Genomic DNA, 26873 nt, shown 5'->3' with positions numbered 1-26873 from the left:
GCACTTTTGGAGCTCAAAAGTGCCCTACTTCTTTTCTATCATTGTGTCTGCCTCCTCTTTTCCTAAGTCTGCCTTCATTGATCATCACACTGTCTCCTTAACTTTAAATTCTCACTACGTCCTAGACCAGTCCGTTTGCCGTGGACTGCGACGGGTAAGGGGGGATAAAGAGATCCTGGTGTTTGAGTGGTGGCTATCTGAGGATAAACCACAACAACACAATACTTTGGCTCCAAGTTCCCCTAGACCTGAGACCCAGATGGCCCGCTCTGGGTCAACCGGCTGGTCATGCCGAGCTACCAGCATAGGTCGTCGACCTATGCTGGAGGGCGGTGGCTGGAGGGTCAATCAGGGAGCTGCTGTATCGGACACATGTCCGATGTAGCAGCTGACTGAGTATAGCACCTGTGTAGCCCTGACGGGCTCATTCTGGACATCCGAATGGCCCGTCCCCTTGTTGGACTCGATGGCGGGTGGGGAGCACAGGTGCCGAATTAACCAAAATATATATGGACAAAAAAACACACACAAAACTACTTGCCCCAGACCTATGTCTGGGCAAGAAACGCCGAATCGACGATAAAAAAGAGGAGGTCCCAAAAAGCTGTGCCACCTGGCCATCATTTCTGGTGGTTAGATGCACAGAGGAGGGAAAAAGCCTGACCAAGTTGAGCCCTTTTATTATCTATAAGGGACTCAAGTCAGTAGTGGGAGAGCCCAAGAGTGTGTCTAAGCTACACAAAACAATGGAACTACTTGTAGAAGTAGACAGCAAGACACACTCTGATGGGCTTTTAAGATGCAGAAGACTCTGTGATCTCCAAGTGGAAGTCATGCCACACAAGAGTCTGAACACCAGCAGAGGTGTAATCAGCTCTAGGGACCTACTGGAATGTTCCGAGAAGGAAATAGTGGAGGGCATTGAAGGAGTCACCCATGCCCGGCGCATTACCAGGCGCAGGGAGGGTGAGGAGGTCAAAACCGCCACTATTATCCTCACATTCGGAACTAGGACACCGCCAGAGTATGTGAAGGCAGGATACCTACGAGTTCCAGTGAGGCCCTACATACCTAACCCCATGAGGTGCTTCAAGTGCCAGGGTTATGGACACGGCGCGGCAGTCTGCAAGAGGAACACTGTGTGTGCCAGATGTGCTGGAGAGGGTCATGAGGACAAGGGCTGCACAGCCCAGTTCAAATGCCCAAACTGTCAAGCTGGCCACTCAGCCTACTCCAAGGACTGCCCTGTGTGGAAACAGGAGGTTGCCGTGCAGGAGTACAAGGCAAGAAACGGATGTACCTTTAGCCAGGCGAAATCGGCTGTACTGGCCCTACCCAAGGGCCAATTCGGCTTGACAAAGACCTACGCCCAGGCTGTTGCTAAGAAAGGAAGATCCATAGCCACACAGACGGACACATTGACCCCACCACCCCCTCCTCCTCCCCCAACTCAGAAGAAAACACCGCCAAAGAACACACCTCTGAAGAAACAAGAAAGCCCTGTTGTCATGCTAAAGAACAGGTTCTCTGTGCTCGCTGATGAGAGCATGGAGACTGAGCAGCATGTCAAAACCAATACTCCGGGAGAACCCGGAGACATCATGTCTGACACAGGTTCTCCTCAGAGAACCCAGCCAGACACCCAAACCTCTACCGAGTTAGAGGTTGACCAACTCCCTAAGGGGAGAAATCAAAGCGGAGAGGATGCCCGAGGTGAGAGAGGAGGAAATAACTTCCGCTCTAACCAGAGGGATCTCCCCTCTCCAGAGAGAAAGACTTCCCCCAAAAGGGGGTTGTCCTCCTCTCCATCCAAACCCAAGAATAAAAATACCAAGGTCACTGGAATAAAGGGAAACCCCTCCGGAAGCCTCCCAAGGCCAAATAGCTCCAAGTAGGTCATCTAGAATAAGCCATGGATTCCAGAATTGTACAGTGGAATTGTAGAGGCCTCAAGGCCAATTACGAGGAAATGCAGCTACTGATGGACTCTGAGACTCCTGTAGCTGTCTGCTTACAGGAAACATTTCTGAAAGATTGCATCAGCTTCCGAAGCTACCGTGCTTACACCAAGAATGTTGAGGATGCAGAGAGAGCATCAGGTGGAGTCTGTATCCTTGTGAAGGATAGCATCCCCCATGAGAGGGTAGAACTACAGACCACACTACAGGCCGTAGCATCTAGGATAACCCTTCACAAGGTTATCACTTGCTGCAGCCTGTATCTACCACCAGGCGCTCCATTAAACCGAACAGACATGGAGGACCTATTGAAACAACTCTCCCGGCCTTATTTAATCCTTGGGGATTTCAATGCCCATAACACCATGTGGGGATCCAACAATACCGACACAAGAGGTCGTATGCTGGAGGATATCTTCCTCCAACATGATTTATGCATACTTAATGATGCATCACCGACCTACTTGCACCCAGGAACTGGATCATTCACATGCATTGACCTCACCGTATGCGTCCCCGGACTTCTGGACGATTTTAAATGGTCAGTTAGCAATGATCTACGGGGAAGTGATCACTTCCCAATCATCATTACTAACAATCTCCCTTCATTGGGACGACCTCAGCGGTGGAAACTGAATAAGGCCGATTGGGAACAATTCCAAAAAAGATGCTCTGAGGATATCACAGAAAATATCCTCCATGAACAGAACCCAGCTGATACCTTTGCTAGCAAGCTACTAAGTATAGCCAGGAAAGTTGTACCCCTAACCTCTGCAAATCCAAAACGGCCTAGCAAACCATGGTTTGATACAGCTTGCAAAAGTGCTATTGGTGATAGGAAAAAACGACTGGCTGCATTTATAAAGAATCCTTCCCAGGAAAACCTAAAGCTATTCAGGATAGCTAGAGCAAAGGCTAGACAAACCATACGGTCAGCCAAAAGGAATTCCTGGAGAAGTTTTGTCGGCAGTCTGGATGCCAAAACTTCTGCTAGAGCGGTTTGGAAGGCAGTAAGGCGAATCAAAGGGAAAGAATCAAATGCAATAGGGCATTTGAAAAACCAAGGACGAACTGTCACGTCCCCCAGAGAAATAGCTGACTGCCTTGCATCCTCAATAGCAGAAAAATCATCCACTGCACACTACACGCCAGAGTTCCAAAAAGTCAAAACCAGGGAGGAAAGACACCCCATTGATTTCAGGTCAGAGAACAATGAAGACTACAACAAACCGTTCTCGCTTGAGGAACTGAGGGAATCGCTGGACAAGTCACATGACACAGCGCCTGGAGAAGACGAAATCCATTACCAGTTCCTCAAGCACCTTCCCGAACCCTCATTGGCAGTCCTGCTAGGGGTCTATAACTGTGTGTGGCAAACAGGCGCTTTCCCAAACAGCTGGAGGAAAGCCACAGTTATACCGATACCTAAACCGGGAAGAGACGGCTCTGACCCAGCTAACTATCGACCAATAGCACTAACAAGCTGCATCTGCAAAACCATGGAAAGAATGATTAACAGTAGGCTGGTCTGGTACCTGGAAAGGAATAAAGTGATCTCAAACTACCAGTGCGGATTCCGGCAGGGGCGGACAACAACTGACCACCTGGTAAGGCTGGAAGCTTATATTAGAAATGCATTACTCAGAAGAGAACATCTAGTAGCTGTATTCTTCGATATAGAAAAGGCCTATGACACAACCTGGAAAAATGGCATTCTACGTGACCTGGCGCTTATGGGGCTTAAGGGACACCTCCCCCGTTTTGTGGAGGAATTCCTGAAAGATCGAAAATTTCAGGTTCGAGTGGGCAACTCTGCTTCTGACACTCATGACCAGGAAATGGGTGTACCCCAGGGCAGCATTCTGTCAGTCACCCTGTTCAACATTAAAATAAATAGCATCATAAATGCGCTGTCCCCTGGCATAGAGTGCTCTTTGTATGTTGATGACTTTGTCATTCTTACTTATGGGAAAAACATGAACACCTTAGAAAGGAAATTACAGTTATGTTTAAACAAAATTCAGGGTTGGGCAAACTATAATGGTTTCAAATTCTCAGACTCCAAAACAGTTAGTATGCATTTTTGTAATCTAAGGGGACTCCACCCAGACCCTGAACTATTTATACACAAAAAGAAGATCCCTGTCGTGAAAACTACAAAATTTTTAGGCCTCACCTTAGATTCCAAATTTAATTTTCTCCCCCACATTAAGGAACTTAAGAAGAAATGCCAAAAGTCATTAAACATACTAAGAGTACTCAGCCATACGGACTGGGGAGCTGACAGAGATACCTTGCTGCTGCTCTATCGGAGTCTAATTCGATCCAAGCTAGACTACGGATCCATAATATATGGAGCAGCAAGGAAGTCGTACCTAAAAATACTGGAACCAATACAAAATGCTGCCCTGCGTCTCTGTCTCGGCGCGTTTCGTACATCACCTATCCCAAGTCTTCATGTGGAGGCTGGAGAACTCCCCATGGATATAAGAATGAAAAAGCTTGCAATGCAGTATATAGTCAAGCTAAAATCCAACCCCACGAACCCTGCTTTTGACTCCATATTTAACCCCACAGAGGTAGAATTATACAATCGAAGGCCTAACGTCATACAGCCGTTGGGCCTTCGAATGAGAGAACCCATCCAAAATTTAACCCCACCCATTGACCAAATCTCTAAAATAGAAACCCCTCAGAATCCTCCTTGGCTAATGAATAAACCCAAATTAAATTTATCCCTCCTTAATTTCAAAAAAGAAAATACAGACCCAAGCATACTACAAGTCCACTTTAGGGAACTGCAGGAGAGCTACGGAGATTGTGGCACCATCTACACAGACGGATCCAAAATGGAGGGAAAGGTCGCGTGTGCCTGCTCCTTTCGGAACAAAACAATCTCCCGTAGACTCCCCGATGGCTGCTCCATCTTTACGGCCGAATTGCACGCAATATTGCTTGCACTTATGGCCGTAAAAGCATCAGAAAGGAGTAAATTTATAATCTGCTCCGACTCCAAATCTGCATTGCAAGCTTTGGGGCGGATGAAGACTGACATCCCATTGGTACATAAGAGCCTGAAGCTGTTGGACCTAATAACAGCCGACCGTAGGGATGTCACCTTCATCTGGGTCCCCTCCCATGTTGGCATTGAGGGAAACGAAGCCGCAGACAGAGAAGCAAAGAGAGCCCTAAATCATGCGGTGTCAGGAACCCAAATTCCCTACTCGGACCTGAGACAAAGTATTGCCTCTGCCACCTATCGAGAGTGGCAGAACCGATGGGAGGCTGAGACTCACAGTAAACTCAGGCAGATTGTGGCGGATGTCAGGTGGCGGCCCACATCTAAGGGTCTGACAAGGCGTGGTAGCACAACCATGTCCAGACTTAGGATTGGCCACACCTACATCACGCACTCTTTTGTACTGAAGAGAGAGGAGCCCCCACTTTGCGAGTACTGTGACTCTCGCCTCACCGTGGAACATATCCTCGTTGATTGCCCCAGATACCAGGATGTCAGGGCGAAATATTTTAGAGCCACTAATCTAAAAACACTATTTAATAATGTCGACCCTGGGAAGGTACTGGGCTTTATTCGGGAAGTGGGGCTATCTACGAAGATCTGATTTCTGAATTTGTGAACATGCACTATTTACATTAGATTTTTACCAAATATTTAAATTTTTACTACCTTTACTATTTTAACTGTGAATAGACCTTGATTTTAATTATATGACTGTATAGAATCTGGCCCTTGTTGTTTAGAGAGAGAGTGGTCCTTGAGGGACTGCAGGCACGACATGGCCTAAATTGTGCCGATGTGCCTCAAATCAACAAATCAAATCAAATCAAATCAACCACAACTAGGTCGTGGTCTGATGTGCCTCCCTGACCAGGGCCGACTCTGTGAGTGGGGACTTCCTTGAAGTCTCTATCGCATGTTCTAAACATGATCTTGAAGAGTAAGTAAAACTGCGACCTCAACGTTTTGTTGAAAGCCAATGCAAATAAAGGCACAAGCTAGCTCCGGTATGTAGTCCATTGGACCAAAGATGGCTTATTTCAACAGTCCAATGGCTTAGCATAGATGGTTGTATACATTTAAATATTTGTGTATCTCATAGCACTCCAATAGTTCTTACAGCGGTCCTCGACAAAATATTGACATGTGCGGTGTATAGAACGAAACTTCTCATAGTATTTTAACGAGTTATTTTTTTTTTAATTAAATTTTATTTTGAAATTGGTTCCTGTTTAATTCGTACACGAATGTTTCAACGCTTCAAGTTGGCAGGTTAGTTCTTCTTTGTTTTTAATGAAAGGAAATGATACATCTAGGTATACCCGGCAAAGTGTGTCACTTGTTAAGCCGAGGACCTGTATGGTATTTATCACTACACAACAATAAAAAATAAACATTTGTTCAAAACATATCAAAGACACCCCCCCCCCTTTTTTTTTCCCCTCCAGTTATACACTTTAGGCTGAAGACTTTCTTACACCTGAGCATTGAAGTTATTTTGTGTTTAAAGTTTGAAACTTACTTAGCCCACCCCTCTCCTTGTTTAAATTTGTTTAGAATCTTAACTGCTGCTGTGTTGAATTCCTGTTTGTAATGACATTATAAGAATGGGAACAACATGCCTTCTAGTCTTTCAAGAAAACAGAACAAAATCCAAAGTGATGCGAACATTTTGGAAAACAACACCTGGGGGCCTTAGGGTCAATTGTCTGCTAAAGTGTACAACTTGATTTGGGTCCTGTTTTTGAGAGGAAAAAAAATACCACTAAGAATTACCTACGTAGAGGTAGAGTTCAAGTCCTGCTGCCGTAAATCTCTCTCTCACTTTCTTTTTCTTTTTTTTTTGCTTTGCAAGTTTTGGGAGAAGGAAATGAGTTTTGTTCATAGCATATAAGGTGCATTTTGGAGGCGTAATAGTAGAGCCGGCCTTAGGCGTAAGCAAACTAGGCAGCCGCCTAGGGCCCCCGATTGAGTGGTGGACTTACACAGGTCTCAAAACAATTTTTAAGAGAAGAAATAGCGAAACTTGTGCCCAATGTTATTGCTGAAGTACACATGGTTTGAAATAAGTTGCGTCATTTTTTTCGCTGTTTTTTTTTTTAATTTCATTTTTGGCTACCTAATTCACTTCGCCTAAGGCCTCCAATTATCTAAGGCCGGCCTTGGTGATATATGTAGAATCTCTTACCTTTCCGCCTTCCCCCCCCCCTGATGGAAGTGTTATTCTTAAACAGATAGTTTCGAACCCTCTCCTTCCACGCGTCAGGGGTCTTACCACGGCCAGTCATAGAAAGAAGTTCCACTCTTACATAGGTCATTAACCAGGCCATAAACTAGTAGTTTTATTGCGCATGTCCAGTCTTTGTCTCAACTCCTTGTTACATGCATGTCCTTTTGGTCTGTTCTTGACACCGAAAACATGTCGCTGCTGTTTGTTTTATATGCAGTTAGTTTGCTGTTATTTTGCTCAAAATGCGCAGCCTTCATTTGCATAAGACATTAATAGGCCCCTGTCTGGAATGGTTAAAGAAGTTACACGGTAGCGAGACACAGACTGATTCCTCGCGTTATTTATGGTCACACACAGAGCGATATACAGTCGAGTGACACAAATCTATTCATTCCGACCGAACAATTAAAAAAAAAAGGAAGGGGCGCTGAATCGACAAATGTATTTTATTCAGATGCCCCCTCCCCCAGCAAGTTAGCCACTCAGTCAAAGGTAGACAGTGGTTGTCTCCCGTGGCTAATCCGCGTGATCATCTTTCAGGTTGTTTCTAAACTGTAAGAATAAACGACGACCTGTCAGCGTGTTTCACCCCTTGCTAAAAAAAAAAAAAAAAATAATACCGCCGGGATCTTCGCCCGGCCACTTCCCATTTGGACAGTTGTTTTTCTTTGTTTTAATTCATTCTCGAAATCTTGGCAGTCCCCCCCCCCCCCAAACCTTCCGAATTAATGATTAAACCCTGTATTTAAAAAAAAAAATGAAGGGAGATTTCTCAAAGACTATTTTGTCATGCTTCCTCAGGTCCTTCTACATCACATTGCTCGAATTCCTTTGTGCACCCTGCGAGTAGGTTTACGGAGTCATAATTATTTATTAGAGAGCATTTATTTGGACATTTGTTTCAACAGTTAGGTTACTTCTGGAATTGTTTCATTTCAAAAGTCACGTGTCTTCTATGGCACTTAGCTGTAATAATAACCTTTGTTGACAAACAGAACCTGTATACCTTCGAAATACTCACAAAAAAGGAGGGGGGGGGGCGTCCCAGAAACCCTTTACCTCTGAGAAGTAGTTCTATCATTGAACAGACTTGGAGCAGGAAAATCTGATCCATAGTTTTGGCTATGCACAGACCATTAATTAATAAGTTGGGTCACACATTTATACTCATAATCAATGAACTACAACTAACGGTAGTATCAATGACTTGTGGTAAAAATATCAAAAATGTTGATTTTTAATACAAGGAATAGCTAAAGGTTTGCATAGTCATGTGAAAGACTGCACTCATCTTTAATCGAAGGCATAGCCATTATTATTATGATGATTAACTAGAACTGGAACATACTGTTTTGCCAGAACGTACTGGGCTCTCCTCCAGGGCTGTAGACTGAACAAAAAGCTGATTCGCCCCTGCAAATATTGCCTGCCATGACGCCCTGGGGCAGGTTGAGTCATCTTTGGCACACATTGCCCTCTGAGGCCATTGACTTTTGAAGCTGTAAGACTAAGCATTTCCGTCTTTATACCTAGTAGCTAGAACAAGATGCATTTAAAACTATAATGTATTGTACTGCATCACCTTTAGGGTGTCAGCCTTTTTTTTTCCAAAGGAGTTTTCATTGAGGTGCAATCTCCATAATGATTTCAGTTAATTTCACTTCATGCTATGGATGTAACACTGTCATGTCTTAACTATTTCAGCCTGAAGGCCAAGGACATTTCCGTCATTTGCCACTGACCGTATCATCAAAAAAAAAAAAATAAATTTAAAAATCGTTGAGTTCAATGGAACCGATCCTCTACGTGCTGTGACAGAAGGGCCGGATAGTAGGACCCCAGTCCAAAAAGTCCGCCACACCGTTCCACAAAAGGGGCCGTCATCAGTGACTGGCGGTTCCCGCACTGAACAATGGCGGTAACATTATAGGAATATGAGACAAGCTCCCCATAGTAAGTGCTGCTCCCTGACCACTTATAGCGAGTGGGCCCGTTCCGGGGGCGGTGCGCCGTGTACATGGTACGGCCCGGTTTCCGTCCAGTCACCATTATGGCCGATACAACTGGGAGCCTTCAGACAGGACACGGGATGGGAAATCCCATGCCCAGGCCTGGTTGTTGGATAAAAGCCTTTCTAACAATCAACGGGATCACGGCGCCCTTGCAGGCGCCGATTCCCTACTGGACTTCATTGAAGTTAGGATGCCATTGGCCTGATATGGTTTGAAATCACGTATTCTAATGCAATTTTTTTTTTTTTTTACTATTTGTCATTTCTTTTTTTAATCTCTAACTACCTGTAAAGATGGCAGCAATAGCACGGGATGGTTGTGTGTGTGTGTAGAGGGGGGGGGCGAATCCTGAATGTCGCCGTTTCAACGATGTAATATTTTTAGAATGAACCCTAGCCTTGTGCTCTTCAGTAGTCAATCGGACGTGGTGTTTAGCAACTATACAGTCAACTAAGCCTAATTAACGTCACGTAACATCCTCTGCTGTGGGAATATATCTCCGCCACGTTTCTGAAGCTTTTCAACCTTTACGGAGTTCTTAGTGTGATCCAAAACATTGGACTAGTTCTAAACAGAATTCATCTAGATCTAACTACGGTGACAAATCTTTTCAAAGACGTACACAATTGTTTTGAAAAGAGTAGCTCTAATTTTGTGTTTCTACTAACATATTTGGAAGCCTACAACATGTGCAGCAGAAATAGAGCACTGGGTGGAAGTCTTCTCCGTTGGAGTAACATTCACTCTACACGTGATATCTTATTGGCACCAAGGACACGGGATGGACTAATGCCAAGTTATCAGAATAGCAGAAATGAATTTTCCCCTTTGCTCTGTATGGATTCATGTACGCAGATTGATTTAAAGATCATCGAGCTTGAAGAAAAAAAAATTAACACCTGAACCCATAGTTTGTTAGCGACCTCAGTTCCACTAGTATTTCTATCGTTTGTTAGCGACCTCAGTTCCACTAGTATTTCTATCGTTTGTTAGCGACCTCAGTTCCACTAGTATTTCTATCGTTTGTTAGCGACCTCAGTTCCACTAGTATTTCTATCGTTTGTTAGCGACCTCAGTTCCACTAGTATTTCTATCGTTTGTTAGCGACCTCAGTTCCACTAGTATTTCTATCGTTTGTTAGCGACCTCAGTTCCACTAGTATTTCTATCGTTTGTTAGCGACCTCAGTTCCACTAGTATTTCTATCGTTTGTTAGCGACCTCAGTTCCACTAGTATTTGTATCGTTTGTTAGCGACCTCAGTTCCACTAGTATTTCTATCGTTTGTTAGCGACCTCAGTTCCACTAGTATTTCTATCGTTTGTTAGTGACCTCAGTTCCACTAGTATTTGTATCGTTTGTTAGCGACCTCAGTTCCACTAGTATTTGTATCGTTTGTTAATCTTATTTCTAGAAGCTAATTAATTGGTTCACATAAAATCTATTCTCGTTAGAAAAATAAATTACCTTGTAATTTTATACAAGTATGCATCATTTATTGTTTCACCATTTAGCTTCTCATTTGTATTTAAATTACCTAGACCAAGATAAGAAATAACTGACTCGTATCTTCTGCGAACTGTATCTCTTCAGGCCGACTCGAACATTAATGAGTCCTTAAGAAGTCTGTGGCAATTTTTCAAAAGTATATTATTGTACTATTGATGAGATCTCTAATGTTTAGCCTCGTCTAGTCTCTAAATGTCTCTCATGTTTAGCCTCGTCTAGTCTCAGTTCCACTAGTATTTGTATCGTTTGTTAGCGACCTCAGTTTCACTAGTATTTGTATCGTTTGTTAATCTTATTTCTAGAAGCTAATTAATTGGTTCACATAAAATCTATTCTCGTTAGAAAAATAAATTACCTTGTAATTTTATACAAGTATGCATCATTTATTGTTTCACCATTTAGCTTCTCATTTGTATTTAAATTACCTAGACCAAGATAAGAAATAACTGACTCGTATCTTCTGCGAACTGTATCTCTTCAGGCCGACTCGAACATTAATGAGTCCTTAAGAAGTCTGTGGCAATTTTTCAAAAGTATATTATTGTACTATTGATGAGATCTCTAATGTTTAGCCTCGTCTAGTCTCTAAATGTCTCTCATGTTTAGCCTCGTCTAGTCTCTAAATGTCTCTCATGTTTAGCCTCGTCTAGTCTCTAAATGTCTCTCATGTTTAGCTTCGTCTAGTCTGGTGATGATGATATTTTATTTGTTGGTCACCTTTTGAAGGGAAACTGTGGCAGCTTGACTCATCCACAGATTCATTATCATGTGAGTTTCTCGTTACCCATAGAGCATCGCTCACATTGTCTTATCTTGATCTGTTACTTTGTTACACAGAACTTGGACCGTTACGGATGATAACACGGGGCGGTGGTACAAGGTGTGACGTTGGGGGAGGATGGAGAGGAGGGGTGTCCTGTCGTGACACTGTGACAACACACTCCTCTGTTGTGACATCTCGTGTAGCGCAGATGTGCGAGGCAGCAGGCGCGTGACACGTTTATGGAAGTCCAAGTGCGATGAGAGAGGGAGGGGGGTTAGAATCAGACCTCTTGCTTCAGTTGCATCAAAACAAGAGGAAAATGGGGGAGGGGAGGGGGTTCGTTGCTAATAAATGTCGAAGGCCCCCCACCTCCCCTAATCTTTGACTCTTTACGACTCTGGCAGTCTGCGATAGATGCCTGCCTGTCAGGTTTACTTATTCTACAGCACAGCCAATGTTCACACGCTCCTCTGATATCTTCAAATTAACTATATACAAACAGAAAGTAGTTAAAAAAAACTAGCTCCCTTATAGAGCCAGGGATGATTGTATATAACAATAAATATCTTGTCTCTTGAGACGTCTGTGTGCTGGAGACACCTCAGTTTTATATGTCAGTAGTGTGTGTGTGTGTGTACGTGCTTGGGTCTGCGTGCGTGTATCGGTGGCATGAGACCTGTCATACCTTTTGGCACATTTATGAGACCCATTTCCAAGACCTGAGTTTATCCCTTGATCTCCTGAATTACTCTTGAGATGGTCTTCCATGGGGTTGGCGATGTGACATAAACCCGTGGGGGGTGGATGGGTGGATTTTAAAACAAACAATTTCTGACATATTCTTCTTGAATTTATTTCGACTTGTTTCCTTTCTTTCAGTCTCGTTTGTTTGGGGGTTTGTTTGTCTCCTCTTTCTTTCTCTCCACCCCCCCCCAATCTATTTTCAGCAGTTGTTTTTATTAGTTTTGAGTCAAGATAACTCCTCCACGTGTCATAAATTATCGCATGCTCCGCCCAGAGCCACACATTGCTGTTGGAACTCTCCAGCTCCCAGTTCGGTTTATAGCATTGTCTCAACCAAAGACTAATCCATGGCCCCGGCTTCAGTGGACGGTTATGTTGGGGAATAATAAAAATCTACAACTTTGTTGTTTGTTTACTTCGTTTTACTGTTCGCTTCGTGATGGGGCGCTCAATGAACACGCCAGTCAGTGAACAGTTGCTGTGGTCAAGGTACGCACAGTTCAGAGCATCATAGACACGCCTCTTCGCCTGGCCCCTCCTCTATTTTCCACAACTTTTCTGCATTGATTAGACTACTTTTGATTCTTGTCACACAACTTTTGGCACATTTGTTTCCACTGACTAGTAACCTGGGTTTAGGCCATTGGAGCTAAGGGTGAACTATCGGTAGGCCGAGTCAAGCTTTTCAATTGATCATTTGGCTATTTGTTTGTGGGTGGGTTGGCTCTTGTAAGAAACAATATGGCTTCCGTTTATTTCTACCCTGTGACGTCATTCTTTTTCCGACAAGTCCTGTCTCCGCCAACGCTCTAGAATTCTGCAATTTAACCTTGTGTGTGCCGACAAGAGTTGAGTCGAAGACTTGAAACTATAGGTCCATGGAACTTTCCCTTCACCGACATGTCTGATGCATTGTTCGGTCTGGGACTGATCCAAGCCGACTTAAATTTGTTTTATCCCTAGCACCGATGGCTTGTGTCTCTAGACGGCCAGGTTATAAGCGAGGCCGAAGGCTGTGCACACCGGGGAACTCCTAAAGTTCAAGACAACTATAACTTGAAATGAAAATAATAAAGCTGTCTGCTCGTGTCGTTGTTAAGTCTTGTGGAGTCTTAACAGAAGTGGTGGAAGGGAAAGTCACACTAGATTCTTGAGAGAGTTATCAGACATGACTTCTGGGAGCCACGTAGTGGGGCTTGAAGAAACAAAACTAAAAGTGGATCTTTACTCTTTACTTTACTTTACTAACAACTGCGTGCCGTGCACAAATAAATGTGGCATACATCTTTTTGTTTCTAGACGTAGATTACTCGAGTCTAGAAAAGTCTCATTCACGTCAATTTGTGACGAAATCAGCATTTTATATATATTTTTAGGGGGAGAGGAGGAAGAGGTATCGACTATTGATGTAAAGTTCTATTAAACCACTTTCAGTGAATAGGAAAACGAACACAAGGGGGGGTGTCTGTGTTACAGACGTTTGCTTGCACGAACCATTGTGATGTATGAAACTAAACCACTTGACGTGTTGTGGTGTTGTTTGTATGTCTACACGTGTACACACTGAGTGTGTGTGTGTGTGTCTTCGCGTGTGACGTGTATCACTGAGAGTGTGTGTGTGTGTGTCTCTACACATGTATACCTGTGAGTGAGTCACGTTATTATTATTTTTTTTAATAATTATTCTGTACAATGAATGTGGATCGTGCATACAACGAATGCATTTCATGTTTGACTCCTTAAGTTCACTAGCTATGTACGTCTTTGTGTTCACAACTTGCTGTCTTGTCATCCCCAGGCACAGACCAGGCTATCCTCTCACCTCTGGTGCCTTCGCGGGTTCATTCCCGCCCTCATTGTCGTCCTTGTCGAGATATGGGCCACCGAGCCTGCTGACCCACCCAGGTCTCGGCCATCCAGGCATTCCACATCCAGCGTCGTTAGGGGCGGTACCAAAATCCGAACTGATGTCCCCACAGCTCTTACAAGACAGCCACAGGTGAGTTCTGTTAGGGTGCCCTCGTCCAACACAATGGAGATGATGGTTTTAATACGTTATATATTTTATAGCATCCGAGAGGGCGGGGCTTGGTTGACATGAAGAGGACAGCGATGGGGTGGGGCCACAGTATGATGTACAATGTTACCAAGTGTTAGAGTCTTGTATGTCAGTTATTTTAGTAGCATTTCTTAACACACAGTAAAGGGGAAATGTAGTGACGTCATTCTGATACAAGTTTTAAACAACAATTAAGATGAGATGCTTCTTGATGGGTGAGGATGGGCCTTACACAAATATACACTAATACTCAACAGCCTTTGGAGTTCAAGTGTTGTTATTAAAATGTAGATTTATTTTATTTTTCCACATTATGTTTCAACAGTGGTGAAAGTATGCTTAATTACTTACAGCCTGTCACCCCTATAGGAATAAGAGCCGCCAAAAAAAAAATAATCTCCCTTGTCCCCTGTGCTGGGCCATCTTTTTCTACTTGTTCCAGACGTAACCAAACTTTTTAAAAGTTGAAAAATAAAAGGAAGATAAATGTCTGTTTAGGCAAACCCTGACCTCCCAACTGCCACTTGAAATAAACTTACATTTATTAAGACACAGCTGTAATCTTCCATTTTTTGTAAATTTTATTATTTTTATGTATTTATTTTGATATTACTTTTGTGAAGAAGAATGTCATAAAATCAACAGGTCTCTTATGTATTTTTGTACCAATAATAATTGTGTAATATGTCCCATTCATCTTGATATTTGTGTGTATGCTCATATATTGTGTTTGCCTATATAATGACTTTGTCCTGCAAGTTTCCATCTATAAGCAGCCTTGAGACCAAGTGATCCCAAACTTGACATCCACCAGTGTGACCCCCAAGCAAGATGTGGAGACCACATGGCAGGGATTCCTTTGTTGTTGTAGTTGATTTCTTGTTTATTTTAGGCTCTACACATTTTCTGATGACCAGGTCAGCCCACCACCCACCCCCTCCAGTTAGTATTATGTGACCATCATGTAACCCCTTTGTTCTCTTTACAGTCGTAACTCGGGCCACCACTCAGCTGACCCCCCTCAACAGAAGACAAAAAACCATATAAAGAAACCATTAAATGCTTTCATGCTATTTATGAAAGAGCACCGACCAAAAGTTATCGCAGAGTGCACGCTCAGGGAGTCCTCGGCCATCAACCAAATTCTCGGCCGGAGGGTAAGTGCTGGCGTGCAAGTTTCCTCCCCACTCTTCCAGTCATGTCCCCTTCCTCTCCTTTCTCCTCCCCACCCATATGCCAGTAGAAGTCAGCTGGAGCGGGGGGGTGAGGGGATATGTTCTTATGATTATCTTTGAGTATGTAGTCATGCCCTCCCTACGACATTTATTTTTGCAGGCAGCTAAACTCCTCTTCTCATGGGGACGAGAACTCTGGTTGTAAGTCCTCGCATCATGGCGGCGGGTCCGGCGAGGAGACCAGAAAAAAACCTTACGTAAAGAAACCATTAAACGCCTTTATGTTATTTATGAAAGAAATGAGGCCCAAAGTAATCTCTGAGTGTACACTGAAGGAGTCGGCTGCCATTAACCAGATTCTAGGCCGGAGGGTGAGTACTTGTATGGTGAAGGGAAATAACTTGAGTGCCTTCCAGCGGAGAGACTCATCCTTTCTCTTAGTGCTAGAATACATACTGACTGATATTTAGTATCCCTATAGGTTGGGTCAGTTCATGTGGGTGGAATCTTCTTAAGGACTTCCTTGACCAACTCATTCCAAAATGACACTCTTGAACAGGTAATGAGTAAGGGTTATATTTAGTTCATGCTCAAGGATAATCAAAAGTTCATGACTTAAGATATATGACTCATTGTGTCAGTCATATTAGTAGGCTTTGATTGGGCTCAGTGTTGTACATGTTTGGATGTTATACATTTAGTCTTGGGTTCATCATTCTTGAATCTATTTCAGAGTAAAGGTTGATCCCCTTATGTTTCCTTAAAGGATTTGTAATGTTTGACTCTACAAGAACTATTCGCTTATTGTATTTTTATATAAAATTTGCTTTTTTCTCGTGACAAGTCACTTTAGACATTAAATTTGAAAATTTCAAAAAAGTACAAAGTAATTTATCATTAAATTCACTATTTACTTGTTTTGTAAATATAAAGAGAATTCAAAGAAAAAAAAACATAACAGATAAAAAGAGAATTAATTTTGTATGGACATTAAAAGATTATCATTAAGTTTTTTGTGTGTGTCCATGTGTAGAAGCCTTGACACTTGTTTCTTCAATGTTCTCAGTGGCATGCACTGGACAGGTCAGAACAGGCCAAGTACTATGAAATGGCCAGGAAGGAGAAGGAACTACACCTGCAGCTCTATCCAGGCTGGAGTGCCAGAGATAACTACGCAGCACACCAGAAAAAGAAGAAACGGAAAAAGGATGGCTCTGGTGGAGGCAGCAGTGGGGGCGGTTCCATGGGCTCCAGCAGTCTAAGCCCAATGGGTGGGTCCAGTAGCATGAGTTCCGGTGGTCATCTCGGTGGCATGTGTATGGAGTCTGACAGCAAATCAGGTTAGTTTATAATTTTGCAATTCAAGGTTAACAAAATAAATCTGTTGGCAGTGTAATAGAGGTGATAGGAAAGCTTTCAAAAGCAGGTCAGGTATGTTTTGGAAAGGGGCATTACCCACATAAAGAAATTGGAGTGTAATGTGTAATAGCTTAAATTTTTTAAAAATTTGTGTTGACTCAGGAAAGTAAATATAGTAGATAGTTGATTGTGTAAGCTCTACTTGTATATCCCTGACTTTAAATTAATGTGCATAAATTGTGAACACTGCAAGGTTGTCATGACAACTTTATCGACTGTTTCTATGTGGCTCCTGAAGGTAACCATCTATTGAACTACCAGATAAGAATTTAAAAATTTGCGTACTGATTTTTTACTCTGATAAAAATTACAACTTTTAAACCAAACAGAGAGATTCCTTTATTCAATAAATCCTGTCACTGTAAATGATGACAATAGAGAAAGGATATGACACTTATGTAAAACTGTAAAACACATTTTCAATATGATTTGTGCTAAGAACTATAAGTACTAATAGCTAATTAGTTAATTGATCATTTTAAGTAAGTATTAAAATGTATATAATTAATTAATAAATAAAGCTAATTGTGTGTGCAAGATATAAAATGTGAGTAGGCTTTCCTTTTTCAGGCTTTTCAGGGGAGTGTCCAAATGAGAAGAAATGTCGTGCGCGATATGGAATGGATCAACAGTCGAGATGGTGTAAGCCTTGCAGGTCAGTATAAGACTTAAATAATAACTTTTAGACCTGGCAATTACATTGTTTTTTGTGAGGGGGTATTTTTTTATTATTTTTTTTTTTTTAGCTTTCGATTAAACATTAGATCTAAAGATTTGTAATAGTTTCTCCAAGCAAGTTGGTTTTATAAACTTAAAATGAGTGACATGAATATGTATTTATGACATTCATATGCATTACATCTTTGTATAGCTACATCATTTCACTTATGATTACATTTTTAAACTACTAATATCAGTACACAGTGTGTTTAGACATGATGAAATAATTGGTTACCATCTGCTGAACTATTTTGTAATAAAGCCATTTTTCATATACCAGTGATAGTCTAATTACAAATGGGCAAAGATTCAGAATTTAGTTAATAATAAGGTCTCATAGCTCAAGTAGTTGATGTTCAATTGAAGTATCCAAATGTTAGTGTCAATCTGCATCAGTACAAAATGTTAACATTAGAAACGGTATCAAAGTGCTTCTTATAAAGAGTCATCACTACATAATTATGTCAAATTATTACATCACAAACTGCTTCTCTAATTTTTGACCATAGTGATGTATATATATATAGTTCGTCCATCGTGGTTCGATGATGACCACTTTGTCATCCAGGGGGCTGAGGGCTTTGCACTGGGGTTTTATGCCTCCTCATGTGGCTGGTGAGACCTATGTGAGCCCAGAATGTTCGGCCGCACACTGGGCAGGTTATTCCAGCTGGAGCTAGTGTCGTGGGCCTTGCTTTTCTTATTTGACATAATTATGATCCAACACAAGGGAAGTTATTGACATAATCAAGGGGACATAATCTACTTTTCCTTTCCCTCAACAGTTCCCCCCCCCCCCCCCAAACTTTGTGAACAAGCAGACATTGCCTATATAACAACAGCTGACTAGATTGATTCTGGTCAGATAGCAGAAGGAACAAAACAAATAGTGTTTATTAAGGCTCACTGATCAGTTTGGTGTCAGGGTGTAGAGAAAGGGGAGCAAATAGTTGGTGGTCAGGTTCTCACAATTGTTCCTGCACCTGACATCATCTCACTTGTCTCCCCTTCTCCACCTGCTGGACTCACATAGTGTCTATGCAGGCAGAGATCTAATGCTAGCAGAAGAGTACACAATGGATCAGTTGCAACAGACCTCCTAGTCTTAAGTTATCTGTGAAGATCTAGTTTCATTCACTGGAGCCCTCAGAGTTAGTTCCCCTGCCCCTCAACAACTGTCCTTTTTTTTTTCTTGCCTGATTTATGAGAACCAAATGATAATTCATTTGGCATGTATCACCAAGAAAAATCTGCCCCCCCCCTCCCATTTCCCTGGCATACCAAGTTGCCAAGTAGATTTATTTTCTATATTCTTTATCTCCACAGCAGTAGTTCTCTACACATTAATTGAAATCAACTTTTATCATAAGTTTAAAATTACTTCCCTTCCATCCCCCCCCCCCCTCTTTTCAACTTGTATCTTTTCATCTTAGAAATTACAAGTTTCATTTCACCAGCATTCTTGGCATGTTAGGTGTGCACAAACAAATTTTCTGAAATCTGGTATTGATGACTCCATTCCTACTGTGTTTACATCTTTTAGTCAGCTCTGTCAAGTTCAGTTCATACAAGTACAAAAAAAATTTATTATTTTTAGGTTTTCTAATCGCACTCTCTCTTGTTCACCCATTTGATGGAAATACTGCAGACGTTTTTTTATCCCTCGGGAATCAGACAAGATTTTCTTGGACAGAAATTTTATTTAAAACCTGACTAAATCCTAGTAGAAATCAATAGCTGGTTCTCTTTGATCTTGCTGACACTGTTAGGGTGGAAGTAGTAGAAACTTCAATTGATAGTTTCAGGCAATTTTGTACAAAGCAGAATATGTTCATAGGAACTTTTTTGGGTTTCATTTATTTTTATATAGGCTTGTGCAGGTTCCCAAATCTAATGTCCACTCAATATTTAGCTACAATTTAGTGGATAACTTTTTGGGGGGAAGGTTAAATAAAAAAAAAATATGTCAAGTTTCATTTTTAAAATGTCTGTATGATGACTCACTGCCTTTCCAACTATTTTATTTTCTACAATGCAAATGAAGTCATTTTGTTTATAAGCACTTTCAGTTATGTGAAAGAATTTTTTTTCTTTGGACTACTAATTAATGTAGAAAATTTGGACACCAGTTTGAATGAGTGTTGAAACTAATAAAATGAGTTCACCTTTTGTCACTATTGCTGATATAGGTTCACCTTAGAAGCTGATATTAATGAGGCTAATTGCACAGTCAATGCTCATTAATCTTTTGTTCTTTTTTTTTCTTAATTTCTTAACCAGTCTGCTTCCATTTGTCTAGTGCCAATTAAGCTGTACTATGCCCAGTAGAAAAAAAACTTTTTTTTAATGAAAATAATAACAGGCATTTTTTTTCATCCAGTAAAATCTAGTTAAACAGATACCATTTAAATACTTTTAGTTAGAAATTGCAAATCATTAAATAAACAGTATAGTATGTATTGACAAAGGACATAATTTAAAAAAATGGGAGTTAGCCTTCTATCTACAAAGTGAAAATGTTGAATATAAGGTACAAGTAAAGGTTCATACATGAGTTTTAGGGTTATTACTGTTTTTTGTTGTTTTTTTTTGTTGTTTTTTTTTAAATCTGTTAAATATTTTAACACACTGGTAAAGGAGGATTATTTAACAACAGTCCTATACCTAAAGATGGCTGCCTGGTTGTGTGGTATGTGCTCTTAACTGTCAATCAAGGGTCCTGGGTTTGAACCCTGCTCGCCATCATCCCCTCCTGGGCAGGTTTGGGCTAGGATGTAATTATCTTTAAATCTGAAAGAACATCCAAAATATGAAAAGCAAATAAACTCATTCTGAATTGTTTAGTCTCATCATTGAACAAAGCTCATGAAGTATTCTTATACAGTAGGATAACATAGCATTATTAATAGCATTCTAATGAAATCCATTTTTATGCTCATTCATTGACAGTCTTATTTGAACTTTAATGTTTTATGTTTATTGACAGTATTATTTAACTAAGGAAGTGTTACGATATATCTACATTTATTTGAAACAACAAATGTACTACTGAGTTTTTGCTAACTAACTTACCTCTTCAACTTCTACTCATGTCCAATGCTCTACACTTTGCAGGTCATTACATGAAAAATCCGATCAGGCTCTGGTTGAGACAGACCAGAAAAATTTCCTCCTTGTCAAGGTACCAACCGCGAGCCTAACGCATGGAACACTGTATATCTACCCTCTCTCATCTCTTTGGCTTGGTTTAGTGTGGAAAACAACTCATTTGAACCATAGCATTTAGCAAGCAGCAGTATAGGGTTAACCTTGGGTTTTTTGGGTTGTTTTTTGTTGTGTTGTTGTTGTTTTTTTGCCATTTAACCCATAAAGCAGACAAATCAGTTTAAAGAAACATTCAGTAGATGTTCAACCAACTATCAGTTATACTGCTGACTGCCAAATGAAAATGAAATGGGTTGTATAGTTGCATTTTGTGTTCTTGTGTGTATATCATATTCTCCCATGTCTTTGCCTTGCCTGGAAACTATTCTTTGCTTTGGTTATGCTTACAAAATTCTGCACACAATTCATAACACAATTTTCATTTTGTGATTGGCAAGCATTATTTATTAGGTGACTGCATGAAGAATTGTTTGCAAAGATTTATGTTCACATCCTTACTTTCACACCTCTGCATACAATAAAATGTAGTCTAGCCATTGCACTAAAAAGTTTCTTTATTTAGCTGAGTGAGGTTCATCTCAATGTATCAGTATGTAAACAATTACGGTACCTAGGAATCAATACTGTTTTTTTTTAAAGAAACAAGCAAATTTTAAAATGAATCTGAAAAAAAAATTATTTAGTAACCAGTATTTGACAAATATAATTGATTTGTTCTTTAAATGGAGAGGGGGGGGGTGTTGGAGATGTAATACATTGAGCCTGCTTAGTAAACAACACTCTTTTTTTTTTTTTCATGCTTTTTGACTTTCAGCTTTATTTTATTTTTTTCTTTTGAATTCTTTTTTTTCCCCGTCTGCATTTCTTGTATATCTTCCACTTGTAGTGTTCTGCAATCTCTATTATATGCTTGATATATCTTCCACTTGTAGTGTTCTGCAATCTCTATTATATGCTTGATATATCTTCCACTTGTAGTGTTCTGCAATCTCTATTATATGCTTGATAGCACTTTTTTTTTTTTAATTTGCAACTCTAGAGCTTGTGCTACTAACTGTTTAGTTTCTAACATGTTTGAAAGAAGTCACTGAATAGACTGGAATGCAACATGAACCCAGCCATTTGGAAACATTTTGAATTAAAATTATTTATTCTTTCTAGGGTTAACTTATTTAAATAATTCTGCTTCAATACTGTTGGGAAGGTTTAGCTTCTCAAAGCTTTGGAAAAAGTATGACAATCTAAATGTTAATGCATGATGACTGCTGGCTTTCAAAGCTGAAGGATTATTTGCTTACTTTAATAACAAGAGTGGGAAAATAAACAGCAAATATTAATTTTGAGTTTTAAACTTCTGATTCCATGCTGTCATGTCTTTTACAAGCAAGACACTCAGTCTTTTATAACTTTATAAAAGAAACATTTATTGCTAGACACTCAAACTAAGTTTAAAAGAAGTTTAAACAATGACATAAAGTCTTGTTGTATAGTTCCAGGTCCTACTGAAAACTTGTTTGATTTATGTGTTGGGATTGTTGGGAATCAGTTCTCCCTCTTGTTATTGCTTTTCCTTTATCGCCCTACTTTCAATTTGATTATATTGCATGCAGAGTTAGAGTTCTTAAATAATTAGAATAATAAATACTTGAAGTTTTGTAGTATGCACATAACATAGAAGTGAAGTTTATAACGATTTACATTAAATTACTTTGTTAACAAGCTTAATCTAGCCTACTTTTGTAACATATTGTTAGTGAAACTTTAAGCATTTGTATTCTGTTTGTTCCATGACCTTATTATTATAGAGTGAACATGGCATTGGTTTTATTTTCATCTTTTTTTTGTCTTTGTTTTTACTGTTTTGCAGACGAAAGAAGAAGTGCATACGTTATAAGCTGGGGGAAGGTGACGAAGCTGGAGAGGATGAAGAGGATAATGAGGACTCCGGGGCCAGAAACAGAACTGCAGACTCCTCCTTCCTTTCTGGATGTGAGTCAGATTCAAGTAACATGATTGATAGCCCCAGGTCACTCAAGTGCAGCAGTGATGCCAACCAAGAGACTAACATGAGGGGTGTGTCGTCTCCCCTGTCCCCCATCGTGGATGAGGAGGTTGAGATGAGATCTGATGAACAATCTCCGATGCAGCCAGTAAATCTTTCGTCACCAGCATCTGTTACCTCGCAGCTGCCAACTACACCTCCGGGTTTGCCTCCGCCCCGGCGTCTAACCCCTCACACAGTGGACTCGTTTTTATTTCCCACCCTGCCTCTCCGCTTACCTTACCCCCTGCCCCCATCTCCACTGGCCCTGCCGTACTTGAGCTATCCTCCGCCCATGCACCAGTATCCTCAGCCCCCAAGTACTTCTAGACTAGCGGATGGATCACCCTTCTCGCTTGACATCAAGCCTTTCTGAGCCTGGTCATCATGTGTAAGCAAGGGGATTGTGTGTCTGAAGTGTAGGAATGACACAGAGACTCCATGAACTGCAATCTTTATTTTTTTGTTTGTTGTTGTTGTTTTTTGATGACACCAAGTCCAGCCCATTTGTAATGTATATAACATTTTATATATATATATATATAAAGTATTCACTATGAACTTGAATTGACAGTCTATTTGGAGAAAATTGTTGGAATGCATTGAGTGAATCGAGTGAGTCAAAGAATCTAATTATCATTGTGTGCAGAAAGTTGTTTATTGTTTTATTTTTTTCCCCCCTGAATGTAATAATCAAATATTTGAATGAACTGTCCAGTGTATGGAACTACTTGACAGCTAGAGCATAAGTTTTCTCTTTGTGGATGAAAGTGGAGAGTTACAAACCTTTTTTTTTTTGTCATTGATTTTTTTTTCTGTCTAGTGTTAAAAAAAACAACAACTTTCACCATATTTTGTTCTCATAATTTGGAAACCAAAAAAAAAAAAAGTTTACAACTGGCTTTAACCCACATACCTGAGAAATTAATAGAATAAATATATCTAAATGTATCTGAATTAGCTAACAAACTGTCCTAAGCACAAATGTGGATTATTTCTTCTTATACAAATGAAGCATTTACTTTTTTTTTTATTTCATAAGAAACTTTTTAACTTCTTATTCTTGTGTTTTATTATGTGGCATATGGGGGAATTCCTTCCTAGCATTTGATTACAAAATGTGGAAATGCCTAGGATCTAGATCTTCTTGGAAATGTCCTAGTTCTTATTTGAGAATTAATTGAGACTTTGTGATCAGAGTTGTCTTTCTTTTGGAAGCCCAGTGAACTGTGTAGAGCCCTTTACTGAGTTAGTGGACGAATCACAGACTTTGTGGATGCTTTTTGCTGTTAGTTTAATTTCAAACCAAGAGTTATAATTTATTGTGTGTGACTTGATCAAATATTCTTTTAAAAGTCTTAAAATATTTTGTATGTTTTAGCAAAGAATGAATTTTCATATTGAAATTTCAAAAAAAAAAAAAAAAATGTAAAAAAAAAAATGAAACCTTGTGACCACTGAACAAAGGAAAAGATTGTTACTTGGCAAGCTGTTTAATCTGACGCTTTATTATATAGCTAAGTGCAATGTTTTAGATGTCAATTCTCCATTCTTATGAATAATCTCATTTGTCTTAGCGTGTCCAATGTTCTTGCATTCTTTGATTATTATTTCATAGACTCATTCTTACTTTCAAGCTGTCTAAATACTTAAGTAGGTTTTTGGTGAGCATGTTTTTAAATGGAGGCAGTATCTTTGAATTTCTCCTTCATTATTGTCCATCTCCATGGTTCATGCTTTGACTGAGTACCGTACAACTAACTTTATTCAGAGTCATTTTTTTCCTTGTCCTTAGAACTATTATTGCTTAGAATGCATGCTACTGAGGGTAAGAAGAAGATATTAGTTTATGTGTCATAGGGTTAACAGTTTAGAAGATTTACAGTAATTCTTTTTTTGTTTATTAATGGTATCACATGACAAATATTTTTATTGATAATCAAAATCTCATTTGATTTGTTTATGTTACATTATTAAGGCACTTGGTGGTAGACCCTTTGTTCACATCCTAGTGTGGCTTAGTCATATTAATGAAATGTTGAAGAGACTCCATGCCTTCTCCTTTCATGGGTAGATTGTGCTTTGATTGAGAAAGAGACATGGTTATTTTGTGGGTTATTTTGTTGTTGTTTTTTCTCTTCTAAACTGTTGCTTTAAGGACCATACATATTATTTACCCCTTTAAAAAAGTTCTTATAAATAGAAATAGTGATTTGCCCATTCAGTCAAGCAAACAAATAAGTAATGAAATGATGAACTCTTTAAGGTAGTGCCTAGATTTTGACAGCAACTTGCACAAGTTTTTAAAATAAAATATTCATGACCCTGTTGTGAATGAATGAAGAGTTACATCACCCTGTCCTAGACAGTCACTTGCTGGTTTGGGACTCACTTGATATCTACAGCTGTCAGTTTGTGTTTCCCAGTTCCTTGCTGTTTTAAATCAGAACATGAGCACATCCTGTATATAATGAATGTGTGCCATGCATGGTCTGTGTACTTTGATGCTGACAAATTTTTATATCAAGAATTTATAATATATATATATATATATAAACATTCAAAAATAAATATATAATGTATATATAAATACCAATGTATAGAGAGAGAAAGGTCTGGGGAGAATGTGTAGGTTGAGTGATGGTAAGTTGTATCATAGGCGGAGATGTTTTGGATGTGTGGTATGATTTGTCATGTGGTAGAACCGTTTGAATCACTGGCAAAGATGTTTTAGATGTGAGGTGTTACATGTTCATGTGGTAGAACCATTTGAATCATTCAATGACACTTTTGTTTTATTTTCCTTTGTGTGAATCTTGCAGGAGCTTTAAGCGTTTCAAGTTGCCATATTTCTATTTGCAGATGATACCCTCAGTATATGCATTTATATAACGTGTACAACATATCTTTTTTTTTTTTATTTGGTGTTTTGTTCAGCCATGTCTTGTCATACTTAACTCTTTTTTTTTTTTTTTGATGATTTTTTTTTACTTTTTAAAATCTGTTTGCCGAAAGCAGACATTAAATTAGTGTACACTATTACAATTTGTCAATGCCATATCACAAGTCACACGTCATTTCTGAGAAGTCTTTTGAGCACATTATTGAACTATAACTTAAGGCAATTCTTTAATCGGCCAAAGGCCTATGACTAACTTATTAACTAAAGTTGTTTCTAAATGTACTTTATTATTATCTAGATATTCATAGGTGTTTTATCATTTATAACAAAAAAACTTATGTTAGAAAATTTAGGTGATTTTCATATGACCGTGATAAATTTGTTTATATATATATATTGAGAGAGAGAGAGGTTTATAACCATTCAAAAATTTTGTATTTTGTTTATTTTTAAAACTGCATTTACTGTAATGACCTGGAGAGCATTCAGCTGTGAAATATATTTTTTTTTTGTGTGTAGATCTGCAACAACTGATTTTATGTTTAAAGTAAGAATCTAATAAATAATTGAAATTAACAGAAGCGGGTATTTTCTTACTGTTAATTTGTTCTCCTTATTTCGGATCATGGCTTCACTCCATGATTTCATGTGTGGACTACTTGTGTGTGTGTTTTGTCTCAATCTCATGTTCATCCAATGTGTTTAGTGTTTGTGTTATTTCAAATATAATGTTTATATCAGCATAAGAAATAAATACCAAGAAGAAAATCCAATCCAACATTGGCTTAATTTATTTTGTATGTTGGTTGTCTGTAATGGGATTGTTCTACTATTGTCAAATCAACCAAACTTGTCTCCCCTTAAAACTTGAGCTTGACAAATGTCTGAAGTTTTTGAACACGTACCTGTACAGCTTGCTCCAATGAACAAATGTTCATACTTGTACCTTAGTGTTTTTGAAGTAATAGGTAATCTCGGAAGTATTAGCATGGTGGTAACTTTGGAAATTCCATAAATAAATGTTGCTTGTACAAATCTAAAAGATGAACATGTTACTTGCTCTAGAAGTAGTAGTATTCCAGTAGCCTTTGTAATCTAAAACTTTCAGTGTAGTATATTTTTATTACTACTTTCTTTATTATCTGGTAAAAAGCTTGTA

At 39.6% G+C, this 26873-nt stretch overlaps 1 protein-coding gene across 14 annotated transcripts in view; it reads left to right on the top strand.

The window, feature by feature from the left end:
• Positions 1 to 26487, top strand: part of LOC106050505 (transcription factor 7-like 2) — a 138289-nt gene extending 111802 nt beyond the window's left edge. For 9 of the 14 annotated variants that reach the window (XM_056020707.1, XM_056020709.1, XM_056020710.1 and 6 more), the window contains exons 5-10: positions 14032 to 14232; positions 15628 to 15838; positions 16534 to 16807; positions 17442 to 17541; positions 20721 to 20819; positions 22639 to 26487. In XM_056020707.1, the coding sequence (XP_055876682.1) occupies positions 14032 to 14232; positions 15628 to 15838; positions 16534 to 16807; positions 17442 to 17541; positions 20721 to 20819; positions 22639 to 23188 (1435 nt within the window). In that variant the 3' untranslated portion in view covers positions 23189 to 26487. Of the gene's footprint in view, positions 1 to 14031; positions 14233 to 15280; positions 15450 to 15627; positions 15839 to 16533; positions 16808 to 17441; positions 17542 to 20720; positions 20820 to 22638 lie in introns of all 14 variants that reach the window. The other 5 variants (XM_056020706.1, XM_056020705.1, XM_013205478.2 and 2 more) reach the window with 5 other exon arrangements.
• The last annotated feature ends 386 nt before the right edge of the window (positions 26488 to 26873 follow it).

Source organism: Biomphalaria glabrata, chromosome 2 (assembly GCF_947242115.1).
Source record: "Biomphalaria glabrata chromosome 2, xgBioGlab47.1, whole genome shotgun sequence".
Lineage (NCBI taxonomy): Eukaryota > Metazoa > Mollusca > Gastropoda > Planorbidae > Biomphalaria > Biomphalaria glabrata.
This window is presented reverse-complemented; position numbering and strand designations above follow the sequence as displayed.